Raw genomic sequence first — 21,615 nt, forward strand, 5'->3', positions numbered from 1 at the left:
CTCTGAGAACTTAATCTGTGTCTGCCAGTTAACAGCTAGCTAAAGGTGTGACTCAGTAAGTCGTTATTAAGGTCTTATCTCCCTTAGCCACTGCTACTGTAGGAAAACGGTGTGATGTTACCTGGCCTGCTTAGAGTAATGTCAAAGGCTTATATACTCTACCCGCCACCTTGTGCCGCTTTAGGCCTCCACCAGGAATGACTCCTTTAGATGCAGACTTCTCCATGAAAGAGAGTACAACAACAGCATATTTGGAAGATGTATTTGTAGCCGGAGGCAATATTATTGCCTCTATGATGAAGATGGTTGATGCTGTTTAACCACATGATGGGTTACACATAAAAAATAACCTTATGGTAAATATAACATAGCTACATGTGGTAGATTTGAGGTTCATGAATAAGGCCTTTTGCCAGGGCAAATCCTCAGACCAGCCGGCTGAATGTGGGTGTGGTTACATTACATTACATTACAGTCATTTAGCAGACGCTTTTATCCAAAGCGACTTACAATAAGTGCATTCAACATAGGTAGGGAACGAAACTACTAATCACCAGAAGTCTTAAGTGCATTTCCTGCAAAAACAAGCAACCAAGAGTATACCTAGCGCTAAGGTAAAAGTGCAATATATCAGCTACCTACTTTTCTCTTTGGTTAGGCTCCATTTAGCTAGGTTAAGGTATTGTAGCCACCAACTCTAAAGGGACCTATAAAAACAGTCCACAAAATGTCTTATGAAGGCCCTGCCACAGATATTATCTGTGCTACTGAGGGACACTAGTCACCATAGGATCTGCTATTTTTGAATAGCCAAGGTATAAATGGATAAAGTGGTTTGTGATTGTGACGCTATATTAACTGCTTTTCCCCGGAACCCCCTGGAGCCCCCCCAAGGACCCCCGGGGGTCCCCGGACCCCACTTTGAGAACCAATGCTCTAATGTATACTATGTGATATAATGATGTCGTTTTTTTTTTAAAGACCCCCAAACAGCGTCCCATCGATTGTTAGCCTGAAAATCTGTTATTTTTTTCCCGATGGAGTATAAATTAAACGATAGAGTCTGAAATGACCCAGCTGTTATGTAATCTCAAAGGAAACGAGAGAGAAGGACACGGAGAGCACATTGGAGGGAGGAGGGGGGGGGCCCCTCTGGGACCTCAGTGACCTCTACTTTTTTTTATTCTCATGCTTGACTAACCTTTACTCTCACTTTCTCTGGATTTATGGTCAGCCTATAGAGGCAAAGGGAGGGTGCCCACGTGAGTTTATGAACATATATCTCAGGCGTGGGCATTTCTCAACGTGTAGGGGTGTGTGTGTGTGTGTCTTTTTATTCTAGATAGTCCAAGGCTCAGTGTTTGATCTCTACAAAACACGCACACCCTCATACGCACAGAAACGTCTCAAGATCACAGTGGCACAAGGGAATCTGAGATCGCATGAGATTAACGTATGTAAACAATATCAGCTGGAAACGCTGGGCTCAGGACTATACAGTAGGTGCGTCCCACCCAAAAAAGACTACATTTCAAAGCACTGTTTTGCACACAATGAAAGAAGGACTACTGGTATTTAGAGAGAGAGACAGAATATTACAAGTCAGAATGAGAGAGGAGAAAACAGTCATAAGGAGAGAGGTATGAGGGAGGCAGCGTGGTTTGCTATCGGGCATTAATAATGCAGTCTTTATCGACCTACCTGATGATGGCGTCTCTCCTTATGTGCATGTGGGTGTGCATGGAAAAAGAGCACCTTTGTTGCCCTTGTTGCTGCCCACTCAAAAACACACACACACACACACACACACACACACACACACACACACACACACACACACAGTGCATAACTTTAGCTGCCAATTGTGGGGATGAGTTTGACTCCGTGTCTGCAGTTACATACAGTAGTTGAACAGTTCCACCTACTTCCGTCCAAGGGAGAGTCACACATTTACACTCACAAACACATTCTTTGTATATTTGTTTGTGTTGGTGTGCTCACATACTGTGTGTGTGTGTGTGTGTGTGTGTGTGTGCGAGAGAGAGTTTGAGAAAGTGACTGTTTCATAAGGCTAGGTCCCTGGAGGGCCCTGGAGTGTGTGTTTATGAGGCCAGCGGCACACCACAAATTCAAACGCATACCTGTATGCACTATGCATACATACACATGCATGGCATGGCACCAATGTACATATCTGAGCTTCTACCTCCCAATAACCCTTCAAGGGTCTTGAGGTCTACCAACCATTTCTTGGTCCCACAAACGAGGCTGAAGACCAGGGGAGACAGATCATTTTCCGCTGTAGCGCCCAAACCGTGGAACGATCTTCCACCCCATGTCGGAGTGGGGTGTATATATATATATATATATATATATACGGTATATATATATATATATATATATATATTTTTTTTTTTATGTATTTTTAATCTTAAATTCAAACTGGGGATTCTACAAATGTCATCTAAATCCTAACAGTTTTTTGATTTTTTTTTTAATATTGCTATAATATCAGTGGTTCTCAAAAGGTTTCATGTCAAGGACCACACAAAACAATTACTGGCCGTGGACCCCATCTCAAAATATGTTATTCCAGGGACCCCCCCAGAAGCAAAGATTTGAGTTACAAATGTTGGCTTTCGATGATTCAGACCCCCTTTCCCCTGTTTGTTGTTTATTGTTTTACTCTTAGTACTTACTGTGTTAACTGAGTGTACAGCACTTTGGTTCAATGCTGTGGTTTTAAATGTGCTCTATAAATAAAGTGGATTGGACACACACAGCCGCTCACACGTATGCAGGCATGTATGTATGCTCATAGTATATACACATTGTTGCACATTAAAGTTAAAAAGCATATGTCAAGACACACACTTGTGATTATTGGAGTACACAGGGTTTTGTAGCTCATCTGTCCACAGTGCACAAAGTGTGTGCGTGCACGTGCCTAGGAGTCCAGAGAACTCGTGACTCAACCTGATATACTTTATACACACACACACACACACTTACAGTACATATGCACGTATACAATTACAATTGTCCTCATTTCTCTCACTCACACACACACCTGATCCCAAGGTCATAGTGTGCCAGCAATTGGTGGATAGTAGTTGGTGATGTTCTAACCACATTTCTTGTTTCTCTCTTTTCTTCTGTTCCTTTAGCTCCCACCTTCCACCCATCTCCATCCTGCCTGCTGGCTCTGCTAAGTAAGTACACACACACACACACACACACACACACACACACACACACACACACACACACACACACACACACACACACACACACACACACACACTAAGTGGAAAAGTTCCACGCACACACTCAGTTATTACACAACACCAAAGGATGCGAAATACGTCTAACAGGGACATGGAGGGAAACGAGACACATTGAGGACATACAGTGAAGGAGAGAGAGAGAGAGAGAGAGGGAGAGTTAAAGGAATCAGGAAACACACAGAAGCAGGGAACAAGGGAAGCGAGCATGCATGCTCTTGGTAATTTGATGACGTCGCTAAAATGCAACGTTTTTGCACAGCTGGCTGTTTTTTCATAACCCCAAGGACATGAGCTCAGCATCACATGGTTCCCCTCTCCTGACAGCCCTTCATAGAAGTCAATGGTTGTAGTTAAACTAAAGGTAACAGTCTGTTTACAATGGCCTTATCCCTGTGTGTTAAGTTGAACTGACCATATTCACGCGGCAGCCGTTTTGTTCTTACGTCATAATAGTACAAATAGTACACAGAAATGACTGATGAAAACCTCTCAAATAACTAGTATATCGTTGCTGTCGGGCAGAAACCTCTCCATATTCTAACTTTTTGTGCTTTTTCGTAAATAAATACCCTACTTGATCATACTGCAGCGTCACACAAAAGTAGCAGATCCGTTTCATGTTTTTGTGGTATGCTTTATGTATTAAGGAATTTATATTCAGTACTATATTATATTACGGTATACGGTATACACATTATTATTGTGTACTTAGAATACTGTCCATTGGTTAATACACAAGGTGTTGCACTAAAATAATGCCATTTAAAAAATGATTGAACTACCATACGGTATGTCAGTTCAACATGAGTTTGTGGTGGTGGGAGCTACGTAGATCTGCTGGCTAGTTTGCAGCTAGAAATTAATTAGCCTGGAGGTAAGCATGGAACATAAGTGATGTTTATTCATAAATAAATTAAAAGCAGGGCTTGATTTCCCAGCTGACTGTAGGAGACCGTTTGGTGCATTATGTGTTCACGCGGGTCCCTGCATGAATGTGTCTGTGTGTGTGTGTGTGTGTGTGTGTGTGTGTGTGTGTGTGTGTGATTAATGTCTGCACTTTCTACTAGGCTGTGTTCAAAAACTCTCCACAGCTTGGTGGTTTAGAGTCGGTGTGTGCGTGCAATGCATGCACTATGAGTGTGTTGAGTGCATAATAATGATTAATTGTTGCGCATTGAACAGCAGGAGCCCAAACAGCTGCTGCTGTCCTAAATGGGCAAGTGGCTCAAGCACTCTGTGTGTGTGTGTGTGTGTGTGTGTGTGTGTGTGTGTGTGTGTGTGTGTGTGTGTGTGTGTGTGTGTGTGTGTGTGTGTGTGTGTGTGTGTGTGTGTGTGTGCGCGCGCGCGCTCCTGTAGTATTTGTTTGCATGGCCCGGACAAATCCATCAAAACGTAACTTCTCGCTGCTGTGGCCAGCAAACACCTACAGATAACAAGTACAACTTAAACCAGCAGCTTCAGCAGAGATAAGAGCTTTAAGAGCCAAACCACGAGATGAATGGACTTAAACAGATGGTGCTGCCATGAAAGTGGAAAGTAACAGCATTTTACATACAGTATGTTAAAATCCTTGGTGTCCCTGTTGTGTTATAGTGAGTGAGGTAGGCATTTAGTGTCCTGATCATTGGTGCCTAATGCATTTTATTCTAGTTGCCAGTATGTTAATGTGTGTGTGTGTGTGTGTGTGTGTGTGTGTGTGTGTTCGTTCCTGTTTCAGCATCATTGAGCGGACCCTCAGGGCGGCAGTGGAGCAGCACTTGTTGGACCTGAAGACCTCCATCGACCAAGACCTCAGCAGCTATGAAAACCAGGAGTAAGAACACTTCCCCCCCCAACCACACACACAAACATGCATTTTTATACTTTTTTTGAATACTTACATTTGTTTGTACTTTTTTGTCCCGTATTTCATTTAATCTTTTCATTGATTTGTTTTATCTGTGTGTCTCCTAGGACGGCCCCCGATGATCCTCCGCCCCAAAGTAGCCATGAAGATAATGAACAGCAGACAGACCCTGAGGACAGCCCCTGCTGCACAGATGAGGAGACCCCAGTCACACAGACTGAACAGCATGCAGAGCACAGCCAGCAAGACACACAGGTCAGGATATACACACATGAATACAGGATATACACGCATGCATACAGGATATACACACATGCATACAAACACAGGCAGAAAGAAACTGAGGCATGCTGAAAGCATGTAGTCTTTCATTCAAACACTCAAAGTCAGTGAATAACATACAGATACTTCCTCACTCACCCACAGAGTTAAGGGCAAAAAGTTCAATGTTAAATCAGTCGAAGATGCATCCAGGACAGATGCATCTCTAACACAGTCACTCATAATGTGTAGTTTAGCTGCATATTTCCCAGTCTGTATTGTCAGTCTGTCGGCCCATTCCACGGCTATTTGATAAACACAGTATGCCCTTGTTCTACTGGGCCACCATAGATTACCTTTTTGTTGTCATGTCAGCAGGAATAGACTAATAGAGGTCTGTCACAGAATTGTTAGGACATGTGAAAGTACGTATAGTTAAAATACCCTCTGCCAAGCAGCAACAGAAAGAGCTTTCTCATTTTCACTCCAAACAAGCAGGGAAATTTGAAAATTACATTTATTGGCGTGACTTCTGGTGTGTGGGTGTTTTACGACGTGGCCAAAGGCCAAGCCATCTAGAACAGATGGCCTCTCTTTGTCTGTCTGTCTGTATGTAGGTCTGTGCCCTCAAAAGTACAACTTATGTCACTTCATGCATGATGTCATGAAACAAAGCCACCTCTGGCCATGAACTGCCTGATGAAGTGATGGGAAAGTGAACTAACACATTTTCATCAAATCTATTAGTTGCACCAATATCCTTTTTGTGAAGCACTTTTGGCCAAACAAGACGTAAACCTTCACCACACTGACAAGCTGCCAGTCTGTATATTGTGGCTTCGTCACTGAACACTGCAATGTGATTTGTTCACACACACGTATAGGCGAGGAGTGGACAGGGAGGCGACGCCGTTCTTAAACTCGTCTAGTTCTTTCTTCTTTCCCTGTCTTGTCTTTTGTTTGCTTTTAGATGAGAAGTTTATACAATCCTCTGAGGGATTGTTTGTTTTACTTCTCCTTTGTATGCTTATTGTATCTCATATCTGTGTGTGTCACTAAACTGATCTGGTCTGTCATTACAATAAATCAATGACTTTTCTTTTCTGGCAGGCTGTGGAGGGCTCTAGCGCCGCCCTAGAGGACAGCTCAGGGATGGATATGGACACAGAGGCCCTCATCGACGCTGAGAACAACATCAACACTGCCAGGTGAGTGGATATGATGTATTATTTGATTGTAAGGATAGGTGGCCAGAGTATCATCTTTAGCTTCAGGGGCTGTGGTCGTTTCACTTCAGGTGAAACAAGAGAAGACACAATTCACAGGTTGGGTTACATGTGCACAGGTCTTTTTTTTGTTTTGTTTAGATTTTTTATTCAGAACAGGTGATAGGGCAAATATAGAAAGAACATATACAGTACATATGCCTTTTCTTCTTTTTCCTACAGACAAATACAGACAATTTAGTATTATTTGTGCACAAGTCTTAAAGGTCAAAGGAACAGCCTGGGGCACCATGTTTATTGATTTATATTTTTTTCTGTCGTTAAGGGCAGTGAGTGATGCAGACAGCTTTACTCTTGTAGAGGTGACAGGAGGAGGTTCTGTCTTCAGTCAGCGTCAGAGTTGCCAGACGCACGCATAATCTTAGAATCTCTCACAAAAACGAGCACAAACATGAGGCAGACATTTTGCCTTGGGTCTAACCATACAGTATGCATGGATCACTTGACAAAATGTCATGTTGGCTCATCAATTTAACATAGTCTGTTGGATCATATGAAACATTGACCCATATGTGCACACACACACACACACACACACACACACACTCTCTGACTCTACCATGCCCTTGCTAGTATGCCACAGACAGTATGGTAAGCCATGACGCACTCTGCTGTTCGCTTAACCCTTTAAGACCGGGAAAGCATCGTTTGTGTTATTTTAAGATTTATTTGGCTATTCAAAAATAACAGATACACAAGCTCGAGCTTGTAGATCTGCTTTTTTCTTTTTTTATCGTGAAAATATGTGCAAATCTTGGAATATGTATTTTTTTTTAAGCGTTTGTAAAATGTTTAGTTCCAGGGACCCCCAGAAGCAAAGATTTCAGTTACAAAAAAAATCAAATCAAATATTTGCACAAATGCTCATGATTCTTTTTAAATAGCAGATCTACAAGCTCATAGCGTGGCACCGGCCCAAAGAAATCTTAAAATGACAGATGATGCGTTCCCGGATTGAACGGGATAAGCAATTACATTCACTATTATGCCTTTTCATGCCAGTTTGTGAAAACAAAATGATCAACTAATTGTTTTTGTTGTATTGATGCCTGACATTGCTCGGGGGATTCACACAATACAAGAAATGTGTTCTTGGTATTAAATGTGTCCCAGGAAATGCCTATATTGTAGAAAGGTTTTTAACGGGTCCCCAAAACTTTGACACATTTCAGAACTCATTATCTTGCATGTACTGTATGCTGATGACATAAGTCTTCTGTGTTTGTAGGAAGGACAGTCAACCCTGTGATAACATGGGACAGTCTGATATCATGAGCTGTGTAAGTAGAAACGTATAATTATTTATTATTATTATTGTTGTTGTTATTAATTAAAGCAGACTCATGTATATTCATGGATGTATTCTTTAATGTAGGACAGCAGAAAGGGACAACTTCTGATATTATTTACACATTCTAGTCCATATCTAAAATATCAGTTTCTTTTTACATATGATTGCATGGAAATGTGAAAATGGAAAAAGATGACCCTACAGGTAGCAGAATGGAACTGCACAGTGATAACTTCACGGGTTGAGGAAGCTGCTTAGATGTACTGCATTGCCAGTACTTTGAGTATAATATTGGCCTATAAATATTATACTAATATACTTTTAAAAAAACTGAAAACATTCTAGCATTCAAAACCAGATCTGAAAGCCTCTCTACTGTAAAAGGTTAAAGGGATAGTTCACCCCCAAAATGACGTTCTTTCTATCGATTACACACTCCATGGAGACTTGGATTCCGATTTTTTTTGTTTTTGTCGCATTCCTAAGCCAATAATTTGATGACCAGCGGCGACATTAGCATCTTTCTGCCGGTCATTTATGCCGGCAGATTTATTTGTTCAAACACCCTTTTCCAACGTTTTTGAGAATGACAAATCATAACAAAAGTGCTTTTAAAATTTTCGGGAATATCCAGCATTTTCACATTATATCCTTCCTTCTCACTCTCTCCCATTCTAGGACCCAGAGTCTCGTCTGTGTGACCAGAATGCCAACACCAGCGAGGCCAATAGGAACCATTTGCCACCATGCCAACCAAACATCGGCTACTCCCCTCACCTTCAGCTCTTCCCTGACAATCAGTGGGAAGGTAGATAATACAACTCCTCCATCCTGTCTTGGAATGTCTGTAACAATTAGCAATTGTTGAAGCAAACTGAGCCGGAGACACTTCACATTGTAAGATAAGAAGTTTAACCCATTAAGACCTGAGGCCGATTCTGCAAATGCCTTCTAGATCAGTCAGTTCTCAAACTTTTTTGTGGCTAAGGACCCCCAAAATGATATATATATATTTGGCCGCGCCCATCTGAAAAATGTTTTGTGCCCAGGACCCCCAGAAGAGATGATTTGTCTGTACATTAACCCTTTAAGATCAGAAACGCAGACCGGAAACGCATATACAAGCTCGCTATGAGCTTGTAGATCTGCTATTTTGAATAATCGTGACATTTTTGGCAAATCTTTGAATATATAGGTGATATAACTCCGCCTCATTCTCCTCCAACGTGGCGGCATGTCCCTTTAACCCATTTAGACCGGCAACGCATCTGTGTCATTTTAAGATTGATTTGCCTATTCAGAAATAGCAGTTATACAGGCTAGCATTTGTGCAAATCTTTGAATGTGTGTATATATATACATTTTTAGCTCAAATCTCTGATTTGCACAAGTTTTCATGATTTGAAAAAAAATAGTAGATCTACAAGCTCGTAGCACTCGGTGTTGCGCTATGAGCTTGTACATCTGCTATTTTTGAATAGTCCAAAGTATAAAATAATGGTTATAGCTAAAAATCTAAAATGACTCAGTATGCGTTCCTGGATTGAATGGGTTAACACTACATTATCTACACACACAGAAATGCTAGATACAGTAGAACAAGTGCTCTTTATATTGGTCATTCCCAGCCCTCGGTAGAAGAAGCCAAATGGCATTTTTGTGTCATTTAGGCTAATGTGTTTTGAATTCCAGACTTTGAGATTGAGGAAAACAAAATGATATGATGCTATTCAATTGCGTTCTTTTAGCTTTATAAATAAATATCTAGAGATAAAGCCTTGTTAGATATCTAGAGTTCTGGTGTGTGTTTGTGGAGGAGCAGATGGTTTGTTTTTAGATGAAGACAGCCTGTGCACACAGTGAGTGAATGTCCATGAATGAATGATGATTGACACCTCACTGCAAATATTCTCCACTCTCTGTCCTTTCTTTCTTTCTTTCTTTCTTTTTCTTTCTTGGTTTCTCTCTACCCCTGTCCCTCTCTTCCTCTTTTCTTCTCTGTATCTCCCTCCATCCGACCAGCATCACCCCCCTCCCATCTCCACCTAATAGATTTCTCATGTATGCACCTGCAGAGGGAAGGCCATGGTAAGTAGGATGACATCCATCCGTCTCTCTTTCCCTCGCTGTATCCCACTGATCTGTCCATCCAGGTTCATCTATACTGTATATCCATCGGCCCCTCTATCCATTCAGTCATCTGTAACCTTCCATCTGAACATCCCTCTATCCATTAAAGCAGTTCCTCTCAGGCCACAACCTCTCCTCCAATCTTTCCATCTTTCTCGTCTTTTCGCACCCCTTTCTTCCATTCCTCATCCTCTCTTTGTATTCTACTGCCTCTCTGTAGTGGAGTGAAAAAAAGTAGTGCAGTTTGAAGAGTGAGTCAGAACAGGAGCATGCATGTGTTTTTGACTGTCTGCTCCGACTCAAATCCCCCTCCCTGGACAATTGGCTTTTATTCCTAACCTCTGTCGGTGTGTGTATGTTTATTTGTATACGTTAAGCTACTTAATGCGGCCCGTCAGTCATTCCCTCTGTCTCTCTCCCTCACAGACCCAGTGCCAGCCTACAGGGCGTCCTGGCAGGACGACAGCGAGAGCGGGGAAGCTCAGCTGTCTCCCCTGGCCGGGCGCATGGTGCCCCTGCCTCCCCTGCCCCTGGACGAGGAAGACGAGGAGCACCTCCTGGCGCGGCGCTTCCTGGACTTCGGGGCACATGGCGCCCAGCGGTTCCTGCATCAGGACTCTGACCTCATCTCGCCCACCAAGACACAGAGGTGAGCAGTGTGACGCTGCATCATGTGATAACAACACTTACAATTTGTTGTAGTAAATGATTACATATTGCAGTTGTTGTAACAAAATACGGGAGTTGCACTTTTTTTTAAAACTGCTAATATTAGCAGTGGGGTCTGAACACTGTCCTAAACCTTATATATTGTATATATCACCTTTAGTTCTGTTCTAAGTCTTATATATCTACCTTTAATACTGTCCTATATATACAATGTAATGCAGCTCTAAATACTAATAGATATTCTACGGTATATTATGTAACATTAAACGCAGTCCTAAATCTTATATCAACAGCAGACAGAAGGGGTTTACACACACACACACACACACACACACACACACACACACACACACACACACACACACACACACACACACACACACACACACACGTAGTAGTAGTAGTAGTAGTAGTAGTTGAAAACATGTAGGACTGAGCTCTTATTTCAGCTGTTGGTGCAAAACCCTTCCTCTGCTGTTCATAAGTGTGCCCATCTGAATGTCCTCAGATAGAATTCATGTGTGTGTGTGTGTGTTTGTCTTCCAGGCCCCGACGAGCATCATTTGGCTCCAAAGAGGCGATGAGAGGAGGGGACTCTGTGTCCCACCAGCTCACCAAGAAACTGCAGCACCTGAAGAAGAAGATCAAACAGTTTGAAGATCAGTTTGAGAAGGAGAGGAACTACAAGGTAAAGAAAACTTTTTACATGTAGATTGACTGTGATGTGCTGACCAAAGAATATTGTCATTATACAATATACGTCTTCAGATCTTACAGAATGTCTTTTTTTATTGACATTTGGACAAACTAAGTCTGAGACTTTTTGTTGTCTTGGACAGTTCACGACACTCACCTGTTGCCTCTTTTTCCAACATGGCATTCATTTTCTCCTCACCCCTTCTCCACTCCTCGCCCCTGTCTCTCTGTCTCTCTCTGTCTTTCCGCAGCCCTCTCATGGAGACAAGGCAGCTAACCCCAAAGTTCTCAAGTGGATGACTGACCTCACCAAGATACGCAGGCAGATCAAAGGTATGTGCACTGTGTGTGTGCGTGTGTGAGTGTGTGTGTATGTGTGCGTGTGTGTGTGTGTGTCCTGGGTTGATCGTCTGTGTGGCATCCTGTTCCTCATCGGGCAGCTTGACCCCCTCACTTCTAACCCTTGACTTTTGTGACGGTACAACACTGCATGCATGCTGGCCTCACACACACGCACACACACACACACACACACACAAACACAAACACACGCTCCATTTCGTGGACCCATCATCGCGGTGCTTCCTTGTGAATCCATCATCTGCTTCCACAGGCGTGCATTCAGCATGCTCAACCATAATGGTACCTATTGTATTATAAACTATTTGAATGGGCTGAGTTTGAAAACGAAACACACAATACCTTGGAAATTGTGGGTATTCTTTATTTTAGCATCATGTTTAGCTGCTGGTAGATCTGAAGCTACCTTTAAAATTAGATGCTGACCCCCCCCACCCCAGAAACCAAATGATTATTTATTTCTTAAAAAACCTTTTGGCCATTTTTTCCCCTCGCGTTTATTGACAGCAACAGTGGAGAGAGACAGGAAATGCGGAGAGAAAGTAGGGGATGACATTCAGCAAATGGTCTGGCCGGACGGAAATCGAACCAGGGACTTGCTGATCAGAGCATTGTGCCCATGTGGTATGCGCCCTAGACTAGTAATTTAGCTACGTGTGAGCAAATTTAATACCCTTGATCTACACTTGGTGGGATCGAATGTATGCGGTTTCACCTTCACAACAGAGACTCCTGGTGTACAAGTTAGTCTGTCCTTCTTATGATGGCGGCAGCTCTCCTTGCAAGGAGAACTCCGTGAGCCGAAGCGCTTCTCTCTCTCTATTTCTCTTCTCTCTCTGTTTAAAACAAACAAACAAATCAATAAAACAGACCAATAACGGCAACACCCGCTCTCCTGCTTCCTCCCTCCTACTCCCGCCCACCGGCCGGTTGATTGATTGACTGATTGGGCCAACCAGGACGCCAGCACCACCTATTACCCCGAAGCACCTTGAGGCACCAGGCGTTGCTCCATTCACACAGACGCCACCACCCTCCCTCCTTCCCCTCCTTCTCCTCTCCCCACACACCCCCCCATCACACGCTTGTCCCCCAGCCTCACCCCTACTCTGGCCTGTGCTCTAAACCGTACCACCTCAGTAAGTACCCAACCCTCAGTAAGTAGAAAACATCCATAAATATATGTACCCTTACTTTACAATGTTACTACACCCACAACTTACCACGTGGTAACTCTGTGACACGCACGCTACTTCAAGGGCTTCCACTGACCCGTGAAGTAGTTTTGATTGTTTTACCGACCACCGTGGGGAGAATGTCTTGTTTTTGTTTCGATTTGTTTCGTTTGGTTGATTTGTTAGCGTTGTGGTGGTGAGGTTTGGTGTTGTGTGGCTGTGTGGTAGCTGTGGTTTCATTCACTGTGTGTGTGTGTGTGTGTGTGTGTGTGTACGTACGTGTGTGTGCATGCGTGCTCTGAGGGCGGGATTCCCTCTATCCCTGCATGGTGATTGGCTTATTGTCACCATGGCAGCTGTCCATCAACCTCCTGCATGCCTCAGCCGTCCAGTTGTGAAGTGAGACCCTTTCTGACAAAGATGGGCTCAAATTATTCTCTCTCTCTCCTCCATCTCTTTCTGCCATCTGTCTTGCACTATTCTTTCTTTCTTTTCACCGATCTCTTTAATCTCTATCTTTTACTCCCTCACTTCTCTTCTACCTTTTCTCCTTTTCGCTCTCTCTCTCTCTCTCCAGATGCTAAACACCGTGCAGAGAGTGAGCTCGGTCCGCTGACTCGCCCTCGCAGCAACACCCTGCCCAAGAGCTTCGGCTCCACGCTGGACCACGCCACCCACGATGCACCGGGGGAGGCCCGAGGTCAGCGGCCCACCAAAGAGGAGACCCTGGAGCTGATCCAGCGGAGGGTCAGAGGGAAGAGACAGGAGGACGGCTGGCCCGATGATGTCAAGGTTAGCAGAGTGACCCTGCGTGGGCCATTACACTGTTCTGGGGTCAGACTTTTTTTCATACCACGATACAGTTCTGAGCTCCACGAGCAATGATTGTAGACGTGTGATTGTAGACATGCCATATTTGAAAGATAAAACATTGTTACGACTATCAACCTGCCATTATTATTTTGGCCATCTCATTATAGGCGAAAAACCAATTGCCTATTAATTATTGGCAAATTCTTATTTTTTACTTTTTAAAATACAGAAAACTAGTGATTTCATCCTGTTGGCGTGTGGTGTGTATGACAACCCGGTCATTTACGAGCCGACGTAGAATCGTTGGCACCCACAACCATGAGAAGTTCATGTTGACGCTGTTTGAGCTAAGCTATGTGTGCTAATAACACAACGTGGATTCGAACATTGCACGTGTCAATCTGCGTGCTAGTGCTATAGAGATCCCAGTCTTAATACGCTGTGTGTGGACACAGGCCCTAAATTATATTCCTTTATAAATGTGTTGCGTCTTCCTGTTCTGCCATTCTCTCTCTCTGTGTGTGTAAGCCAAGCGTAATCGTGACAACAAATCCCATAACCCGAACTCTGAATCTCCGGTGTTTACACTAAAACACTAATAAACGGCTTAAATTTGAGGAAAGTGAAAAACGGGCTTCCTCACGGTCTTCATGTGCTAATGGTCAATAGCCACGATCGAGTTCAGATCAATTGCTCAACCCATTGACCCATATTCAGTCGACTGAATATGATAGCAACTCTACAAGCTCATATAGCATCACAGTGCGATATGTTGTGATCTTGTAGATATCTACTTTTGCTGCATACGTCAAAGTATATACTGTAGTGGTTAACATGTATGTTTGTATAAAGAGCTGGGTGGACTGAGTGACTACAGTATAACAGTGTTTCATTGTAAGAATCTATCTTGTCCATGTAGACAATGACCAAGGAACAGCTGTCGTGTGAGAAGATGGTCCTACAGAAGAACCTACTGCACTATGAAGGCCTGCATGGAAGACCTGTAAGTTATCACCTTTTTTCTTTCCCTCCCCAATTTAGTTGTTATGCCAATTGATTCCTCCCCACACACATCTCTGCTGTTGTATCCCACTGACTCACCTGCCAGTGACGAGCCCCTGTTAACCCTAAACCTAATTAGATGAATGGGTAGACCTTCTCTTGATAGCCTTCAGAGACCTTGACTGACAGTCTTGTGTTTGTATCTGTTAATTGTCCTCTCATATCATGCATCATATAAACATGACTGTATTGATCAGACGTCTTGGGTGTGTTTTTGTCTCCAGCTTAAATTGACGTACGACATGGCTGTCTCTCTCTCTCTCTGTTTCTCTCTCCATCGCTGTCTCTCTCTCTCTCTCTCTCTCTCTCCATCTCCCAGGCGACCAGAGAGGATCGTTTGGTGGTCAAACCTCTGTATGATCGTTACAGACTGGTCAAACAGATGCTCACCAGAGTCAGCATCACACCTGTTATAGTATGTTTATTACACACACACACACACACACACCCATATACAGACCTGAAGTATATCAAATGTACACTAACCACATGAACCCGAGCACCCCCATTATGTGGTGAACATTTGGCAAAAATTGCACATTGAAAAATCGTATTTTTGTTCGCCTCAATATATGTTGTCATTAAAATAATGTAGAAATTCCCTTTACATCACCTTCAGATCACTGCTTGAACTTTTATTTCCACACATAGAATAGAATTGCCTCGCCTCACTCTCTTCTCTCTCTCCCAGGCGTCTCCCACAAGTAAGAGGCGGGGCCAGATCCTCCAGCCAATCATCGAAGGAGAGACCGCCCACTTCTGCGAGGAGATCCAGGAAGAAGAGGAGGAGGAGGCGAAGGCAGGAGGTCAGGGGGTGGAGGAGGAGAAGAAGGAGGAGGAAGGAGAAGGAGAGGTGCCCAGAGACAGCTCAGAGGTCGTCATGGCCTTTGACCCCGTATCCCCCCTGACCGATGCCAGTCCAGCGAGCAGCCAGAACCTGCCTGATGGACAGAGCGATTGTCCAATCGGGGACAAGGGCCAGACGGAGGGTCCAATGAAAGCAAAACCCGAGGAGGGCTCGGGGAAACTGGCTTTGGACCTGAGGCTGTCTAGTTCCAACGCCTCGTCCATGTAAGGAGATATGCACACTACAAACACGCACATGCTTTAGACACACATGCACCTCACATATGCATTATTCTTTATGCATAACCATTATCCATGCACTTGCGCATGATCTTAAAACGCAAATGTTGACTTAACTTGCACAAATACACATTTAAGCACACAGGAACATGCACATGGTCGTGATCAATCATGTATATATATATTTACAATAATGAGCGAAAGTGTAGAAATGGCCAAACTTGCTAATAAAGTATTCAATCAATAAAAAAAAAACACATGAGTTGAATGAGCTGATTTTTTTTCGGTGGACTCACCTTTAGACTGAATGTTGTGTTAGAATTGTCATAGGGCTAGGTGTGCGCATGAGACTGAATTCTGCTGTATTCCATCTTTTCCCAGGCCGGAGCTGCTAGAACAGCTGTGGAAGGCCCGAGCGGAGAAGAAGAAAGTAAGGAAAACCATCAAAGAGTTTGAAGAAGATTTCTACCAGCACAACGGCAGGTAGGTGGAGAAGACTGTACCACAGTTTGTACCACTGCAACATCATTGATTCAGCCGTGTACTGTAACTGCTGAAAACCATACTGTAACTAACTATAGACACACACTCACACGCAAAACACACACTTCGGAAAACCCTTAATTACCCACACGTTGAGTTAGCTAAGAACATTTGTCACAGGACTGTTACCTATCAGTCAGGGATGAAGTGCCTTGCTCAAAGGGCAGAGCATCTTATTTTCCACACATTCATTATGTGAATATAATCTCTCACTTCCTCTCCCCATAACACTCCCACCTCTCTCTCCTCCTTGTCTTCCTGATCTAGGAATGTTCAGAAGGAGGACCGTGTGCCCATGCTGGAGGAGTACAGGGAGTACAAGAGAATCAAGGCCAAACTCCGCCTGCTCGAAGTCCTCATCAGCAAACAGGATTCCTCCAAGTCCATCTAGTCCCGCACTCCCAATCAGAGAGCATCATCACCACTGAGAGAATGCACCCTCCTCCGATGGCCTTCGTCGTCCGAGATTAGCCGTCGCGAGGGCTGCGCGAGTCACACCGCTGACCATATATGACATCACATCCTACGTGACCCCCGTTTTCCCCCCACAATCCCAACGCTTCCTCACCTGCTCTCTAAGCCGCAGGCCCTCACGTGTTACAGAGGAATATTTGTCATCATTGTTGTCGGTTGTCATCTCCCATTTCGTTCCACCAGAGAAAGGAGAAACAAAACCTCAGAACCCAGAATTTCTGTTTCACAAACTTTAACTATTTTCTGCGTTCTTTTTCATGTGTGTTCTTTTGTTTGTTTTTGACATACTGAGAACTGGCATTTTAAACGCTTTTCACTCAGACTCATTGTTCTTTGTTTTGGGGAGGCCGCGAGTGGGGGGGGGAAAGTCCTTCCATTCGCTTGCCCTTCCTTTTGGGAGACAGCACCAGTCAAACGAGCCACCTTCCAAGCAATGCCTTTGGGCCTCGAGAGCGATACGATTGGTTGTTTTTATCTGTCAGATTTTGAGACTGGTGTGGATGGGACATCCTGGATGTTAGACCGTCTGATTTGTTTTATGACTAGGCCGCAGCGATAGAGTTTGTGTGTGTGTGTGTGTGTGTGTGTTCTTGTTAAATCTGTATACACACACGTTTGTATGCGAGACACTGTAATGTCCACATTTCTTGAATGAAAAATTACTTTTGAGTTTCACTCAAATTACATTTGAGTGGATAGGTGATAAGCACTTCTGTAACTCTGCGATAAAGACAGTCTTATGTTTGAGTGATGCTGACATGAAACCGATTTGAAGGCACTCAATTCACAACTCATTCTTCCGTATTTTTCTTTTACTGATTTTATTTTCTCAGGAAGAAAAAAACAATAGCATAGGTTCACATGCAGTAGTGTCCTGTCATCTCTTCACTGTCCAATTCTGTCTGCAAAATAAGTCTGGACTCATTTGGAGCGTTTTTCTGTGAAGTCCTATTGTCTATGACAATATCCTAAGAGAATGCGGTCATGGGAAATGCAGTCCCATTGCTTTGTTTTCTGCTTTCTGCTGCTTCAATGTGGTTCCATTCTGGTACAGTCTTTTGGAATCTGGTGCAGTGCGAGATTTAAGATAGAACCAGGTTGGGGCAAAGACTTGTGCAACTGCTACCACTAGCATGAGTATGATTTCTTTTCCCCCTTAAACACATTTTTACTTGTGTTCTCTTCCTTGGTTCATTTACTGTGTGTGTGTGTGTGTGTGTGTGTGTGTGTGTGTGTGTGTTTGTGTGGTCAATCTGCAGAGGACTTATGGGGTCAGTAGGTACATAGGTGGGTCAGCAGGTGATAGGTGGGTTCCGCATAGCTGTAGATTGAGTGCACTTGGCTGGTTTTGAAACTAAAGCATGGTTGGCCACGGTCAATATATATATATGTTTTCCATACATTGAACCAGAGGACACTATCTTGAAAGCTACAAAACCTAGCTATTTACCAGTATGCAGAATGTGATGTAAAGGCATACTTGTACCACATCCTGCTTATTGTTAAATGAGTGCCAATTTGTAAGGACTTACCTGACATCATCACTGCGTGTTTCCCAGTATTCTAGAATCTAGCTGGAGTAGATTCAAGCGTTTTTTTAGCAACAGCCGTGGACGGAGATAGAGGTGCTAACATGGTTGCCAGTGAAGACTGCTATGGTTAAAGTGCATCCGTGGATGATCCATCATTCAGTACTTGATCGTAGCTTCTAAAGTCATCTTGCCAAATGCTCCCAATGCAGAGTTGTACTTTGTTATTAGTCGACGAAGGCAGGTAGTTTGAACAGAAAATTACAGCTCACACAATAAGAGTACCATTTGACTAAAGACACATTGATATCTTCTAGTGCTAGGTGTCCTAATGTTTTCCATTACCCCTCTCTTGTCAATACTGCAAACCGCTATCAGTGCCCCTACACTGACTCCCATTCAGTGCCGGGGGGATGATGATGATCAGCAGCGTGATAGCAGGGCTAGAATGATGTCAGCGTCTGCTCGGGAAATGTCGGAGGTGGGAGGTTTGGTAAGAGTCTTTGGAATCAGTGGAGAGAGAGATATGCCTGAATTTACACTTGGTTGCACTTCGGTGTCACGCACCAAAAATAGCAGACCTACAAGGTCACACGGGCGTCGCAGTGTGTTGTGAGCTAGTAGTTGCAACTAAGTATAACTTAGGCTATCCTGTCCATGTAAAGACGCCTCACCCCTGTGAGCTTTTATTTCCTGGTTGGAGATGGTTAGAGGAATGAGTGAGGCAGATCACACAGTCAAATTGGAGGTACAACACAGTTAAGAACTGCAGATAACTTCATGCCCTCAAAAAGTTCAACTTGTTGAGGGTGAGACGCATATTATTTGTTCTGCCCCAACGTCTGAAAGAGTTTCGTTTTTTTTTCCATATTGCCTTCTCCTTTTTCTTTATTCTGGTGTTTATTCCACCCGTTGTTAGCTAGAGCCAAATGCTGGTATTGTTTGGCTGTGGCGGGTATATTTACTCTGCCAAGCACTTTGGCGGGTACCCAGTTCTAATTTGTAGGTCTTATTATATTTTTAAGTGGCTTGTGAATTTTGGGATACCCTGGTGTCTGTGGTCAGTTGACGAAAAAAAAGCATCAGTTTCCTACCCTGGCTGGGGAAGGGTAACACTAAAAGTAAAAAGGCTTTTTACTGTTTGTCCAGTGATGATTACATTCAGGAAAGGGTCTGGGAGAATGATCCCATGTGAGGCAGGCCAACCCTGGAGATGGGTATGGACTGGCTAGTATGTGTCACAACTTTGATAGTTTGTTGATACACACTTCCTCTTCATGGAGATTGAGAGCCTAGCAGCCCATTGTCTTGTGTATGGTGGCTTATGACATTTCTGGCTTTGAAAAATGCTCTGAACGAGCCTGCGAACAGAGGCTCTGTGAATGTGTGTGCGTGCATACATAATGCACACAGACGTGTGTATGTGGTGGCGTAGGTGAGCAATGTCAGCATGGTAGTGGGGGGGTGGGTCGGGGTGGGGTATATATACCTGTTATTTGCACAGCATTCAGAGAATGCAGCCCTTGTGTGTTTGTCATTTTTATTTCTAAAAAAGGCACTACTATATATATACATATGTATGTATGTATATATATGTGTATATATATATATATAAAATCTCCGAAGGAATGAATGTCAGAAACATTTAAATTATTTCAAACGACACGTTTGGCTTCCCTCTTTTATTTTCACCGTTTCTGAGACACCCTGAGAATGTGTTTTTGTTTTTTTTGTTTTTCTATTGCAATTACTATCATAACCATTATTTTGTATGATTATAATATAATCCTTTTTGTATCCTCATACTAATCTCACTTGTACAAGCAGCTGTAGTTGCTAGACCTGGCGATTTGACAGCCAGACAGATAGTAATCAGCCTCCCCCTTCTGTGTAATATAAGCTAATCTAGATGCAGTACTGTAGTAGGCTTGCATGGCAAAAGAAAACATAATAATACTAGTATGAGTAACATTGTATTGTTTCTATCATTTGTGCCATGAAGAAGAAGCAATAATAAAAAAAGAAAAACATTATTGTATGTGGAAAGTCTACAGTATATTGGGTTATGGCAATATTTTCGGGTCAATGCGTGTATGTGGGTGTGTTTACATGTTTGCATTACAGTGATTCATTTATTGTCCCCGCAGCCTAAAAACCACTCACACACACAAGCACATGCGTACATACACACGCACGATGGAAGAAACCTGTTTGGACATCACAGCGCAGTTGTGTTTTTACCACTGCTGTTTGCATAATAGGCTCATGTGTGTTTGGTTGTTGCACTGTAGAAAAATCAAAATCTAAAAAATAGATTACAGGATATCTTTATATAAAATATGGAGGCATTTTGGACGGAATAAATTATTCATATGGACTGCCAACAATTGAAGTGTCATACCTGAAATCATAACATTCCAGTTTATATCAGAAAGTGAAAAAAACATCAGTTAACTCCTGTCAGTTCCAAAGGGCTTTCTTTTATCTTTAAAAGATGTTTTTCCTTGATTGCAAACAGGCGAACGATTGATTCCTTTTGCACCCTATTTTCCTATGGAGTACTTTTTTTTTTCTCCAGTTCAACAAACCTAGGATGTTTGCCCTGCACTTTCAACAGAGTGGTAAAGATGATGCGAGGTTCATCCGTTGTAAGCTGATGTATTTTTGACCCTGTTGGTAATGCCATCTGTGTACATTCTATCACAAACACACATATCCAACAAACGCTTGTTCGATCAACCTTTGTTTAGGAATTTATAGCAGAAGTCCAAGGGAAAGATATGGTAGAGCCCCTGCAACTCTATTTTCACCCTTGTTTTTATTATTTTGAAGACTGAATTGTAAGTCTTTCTGTTCATGTCCACTGTCCAAACTGTTCCAATAATAGCGACAATAGTGACAATACAAGTTTAATGACCCTACAGTCATTTGTGTGAATGCTTTATCATATCTTTGAAAATGGATTCTCCTATAAAGTCCTTTGGCCAAGGTTTTTTTTTTGGGGGGGGAGGAGTCTATTGGCACTGACCAACCCCTCCCCCCTCTCCTTTCCCGATTTCATATGATAGGCTACTGTCTTTTATCACATTATACTCTACGTATGAACG

At 43.0% G+C, this 21,615-nt stretch overlaps 1 protein-coding gene across 4 annotated transcripts in view; it reads left to right on the forward strand.

The window, feature by feature from the left end:
* Window positions 1-19,965, forward strand: part of fam13b (family with sequence similarity 13 member B) — an 80,265-nt gene extending 60,300 nt beyond the window's left edge. For 3 of the 4 annotated variants that reach the window (XM_080416767.1, XM_080416768.1, XM_080416766.1), the window contains 16 exons: window positions 3,168-3,212; window positions 5,005-5,100; window positions 5,241-5,388; window positions 6,505-6,602; window positions 7,909-7,960; window positions 8,650-8,779; window positions 10,528-10,750; window positions 11,317-11,458; window positions 11,718-11,799; window positions 12,786-12,965; window positions 13,579-13,793; window positions 14,734-14,817; window positions 15,196-15,291; window positions 15,568-15,947; window positions 16,344-16,445; window positions 16,773-19,965. In XM_080416767.1, coding sequence (XP_080272893.1) covers window positions 3,168-3,212; window positions 5,005-5,100; window positions 5,241-5,388; window positions 6,505-6,602; window positions 7,909-7,960; window positions 8,650-8,779; window positions 10,528-10,750; window positions 11,317-11,458; window positions 11,718-11,799; window positions 12,786-12,965; window positions 13,579-13,793; window positions 14,734-14,817; window positions 15,196-15,291; window positions 15,568-15,947; window positions 16,344-16,445; window positions 16,773-16,896 — 2,197 coding nt within the window. In that variant the 3' untranslated portion in view covers window positions 16,897-19,965. The remainder of the gene's footprint in view (window positions 1-3,167; window positions 3,213-5,004; window positions 5,101-5,240; window positions 5,389-6,504; window positions 6,603-7,908; window positions 7,961-8,649; window positions 8,780-10,527; window positions 10,751-11,316; window positions 11,459-11,717; window positions 11,800-12,785; window positions 12,966-13,578; window positions 13,794-14,733; window positions 14,818-15,195; window positions 15,292-15,567; window positions 15,948-16,343; window positions 16,446-16,772) is intronic. The other variant, XM_080416769.1, reaches the window with a different exon arrangement.
* The last annotated feature ends 1,650 nt before the right edge of the window (window positions 19,966-21,615 follow it).

Source organism: Gymnoscopelus braueri (assembly GCF_963280865.1).
Source record: "Gymnoscopelus braueri genome assembly, chromosome: 20".
Lineage (NCBI taxonomy): Eukaryota > Metazoa > Chordata > Actinopteri > Myctophiformes > Myctophidae > Gymnoscopelus > Gymnoscopelus braueri.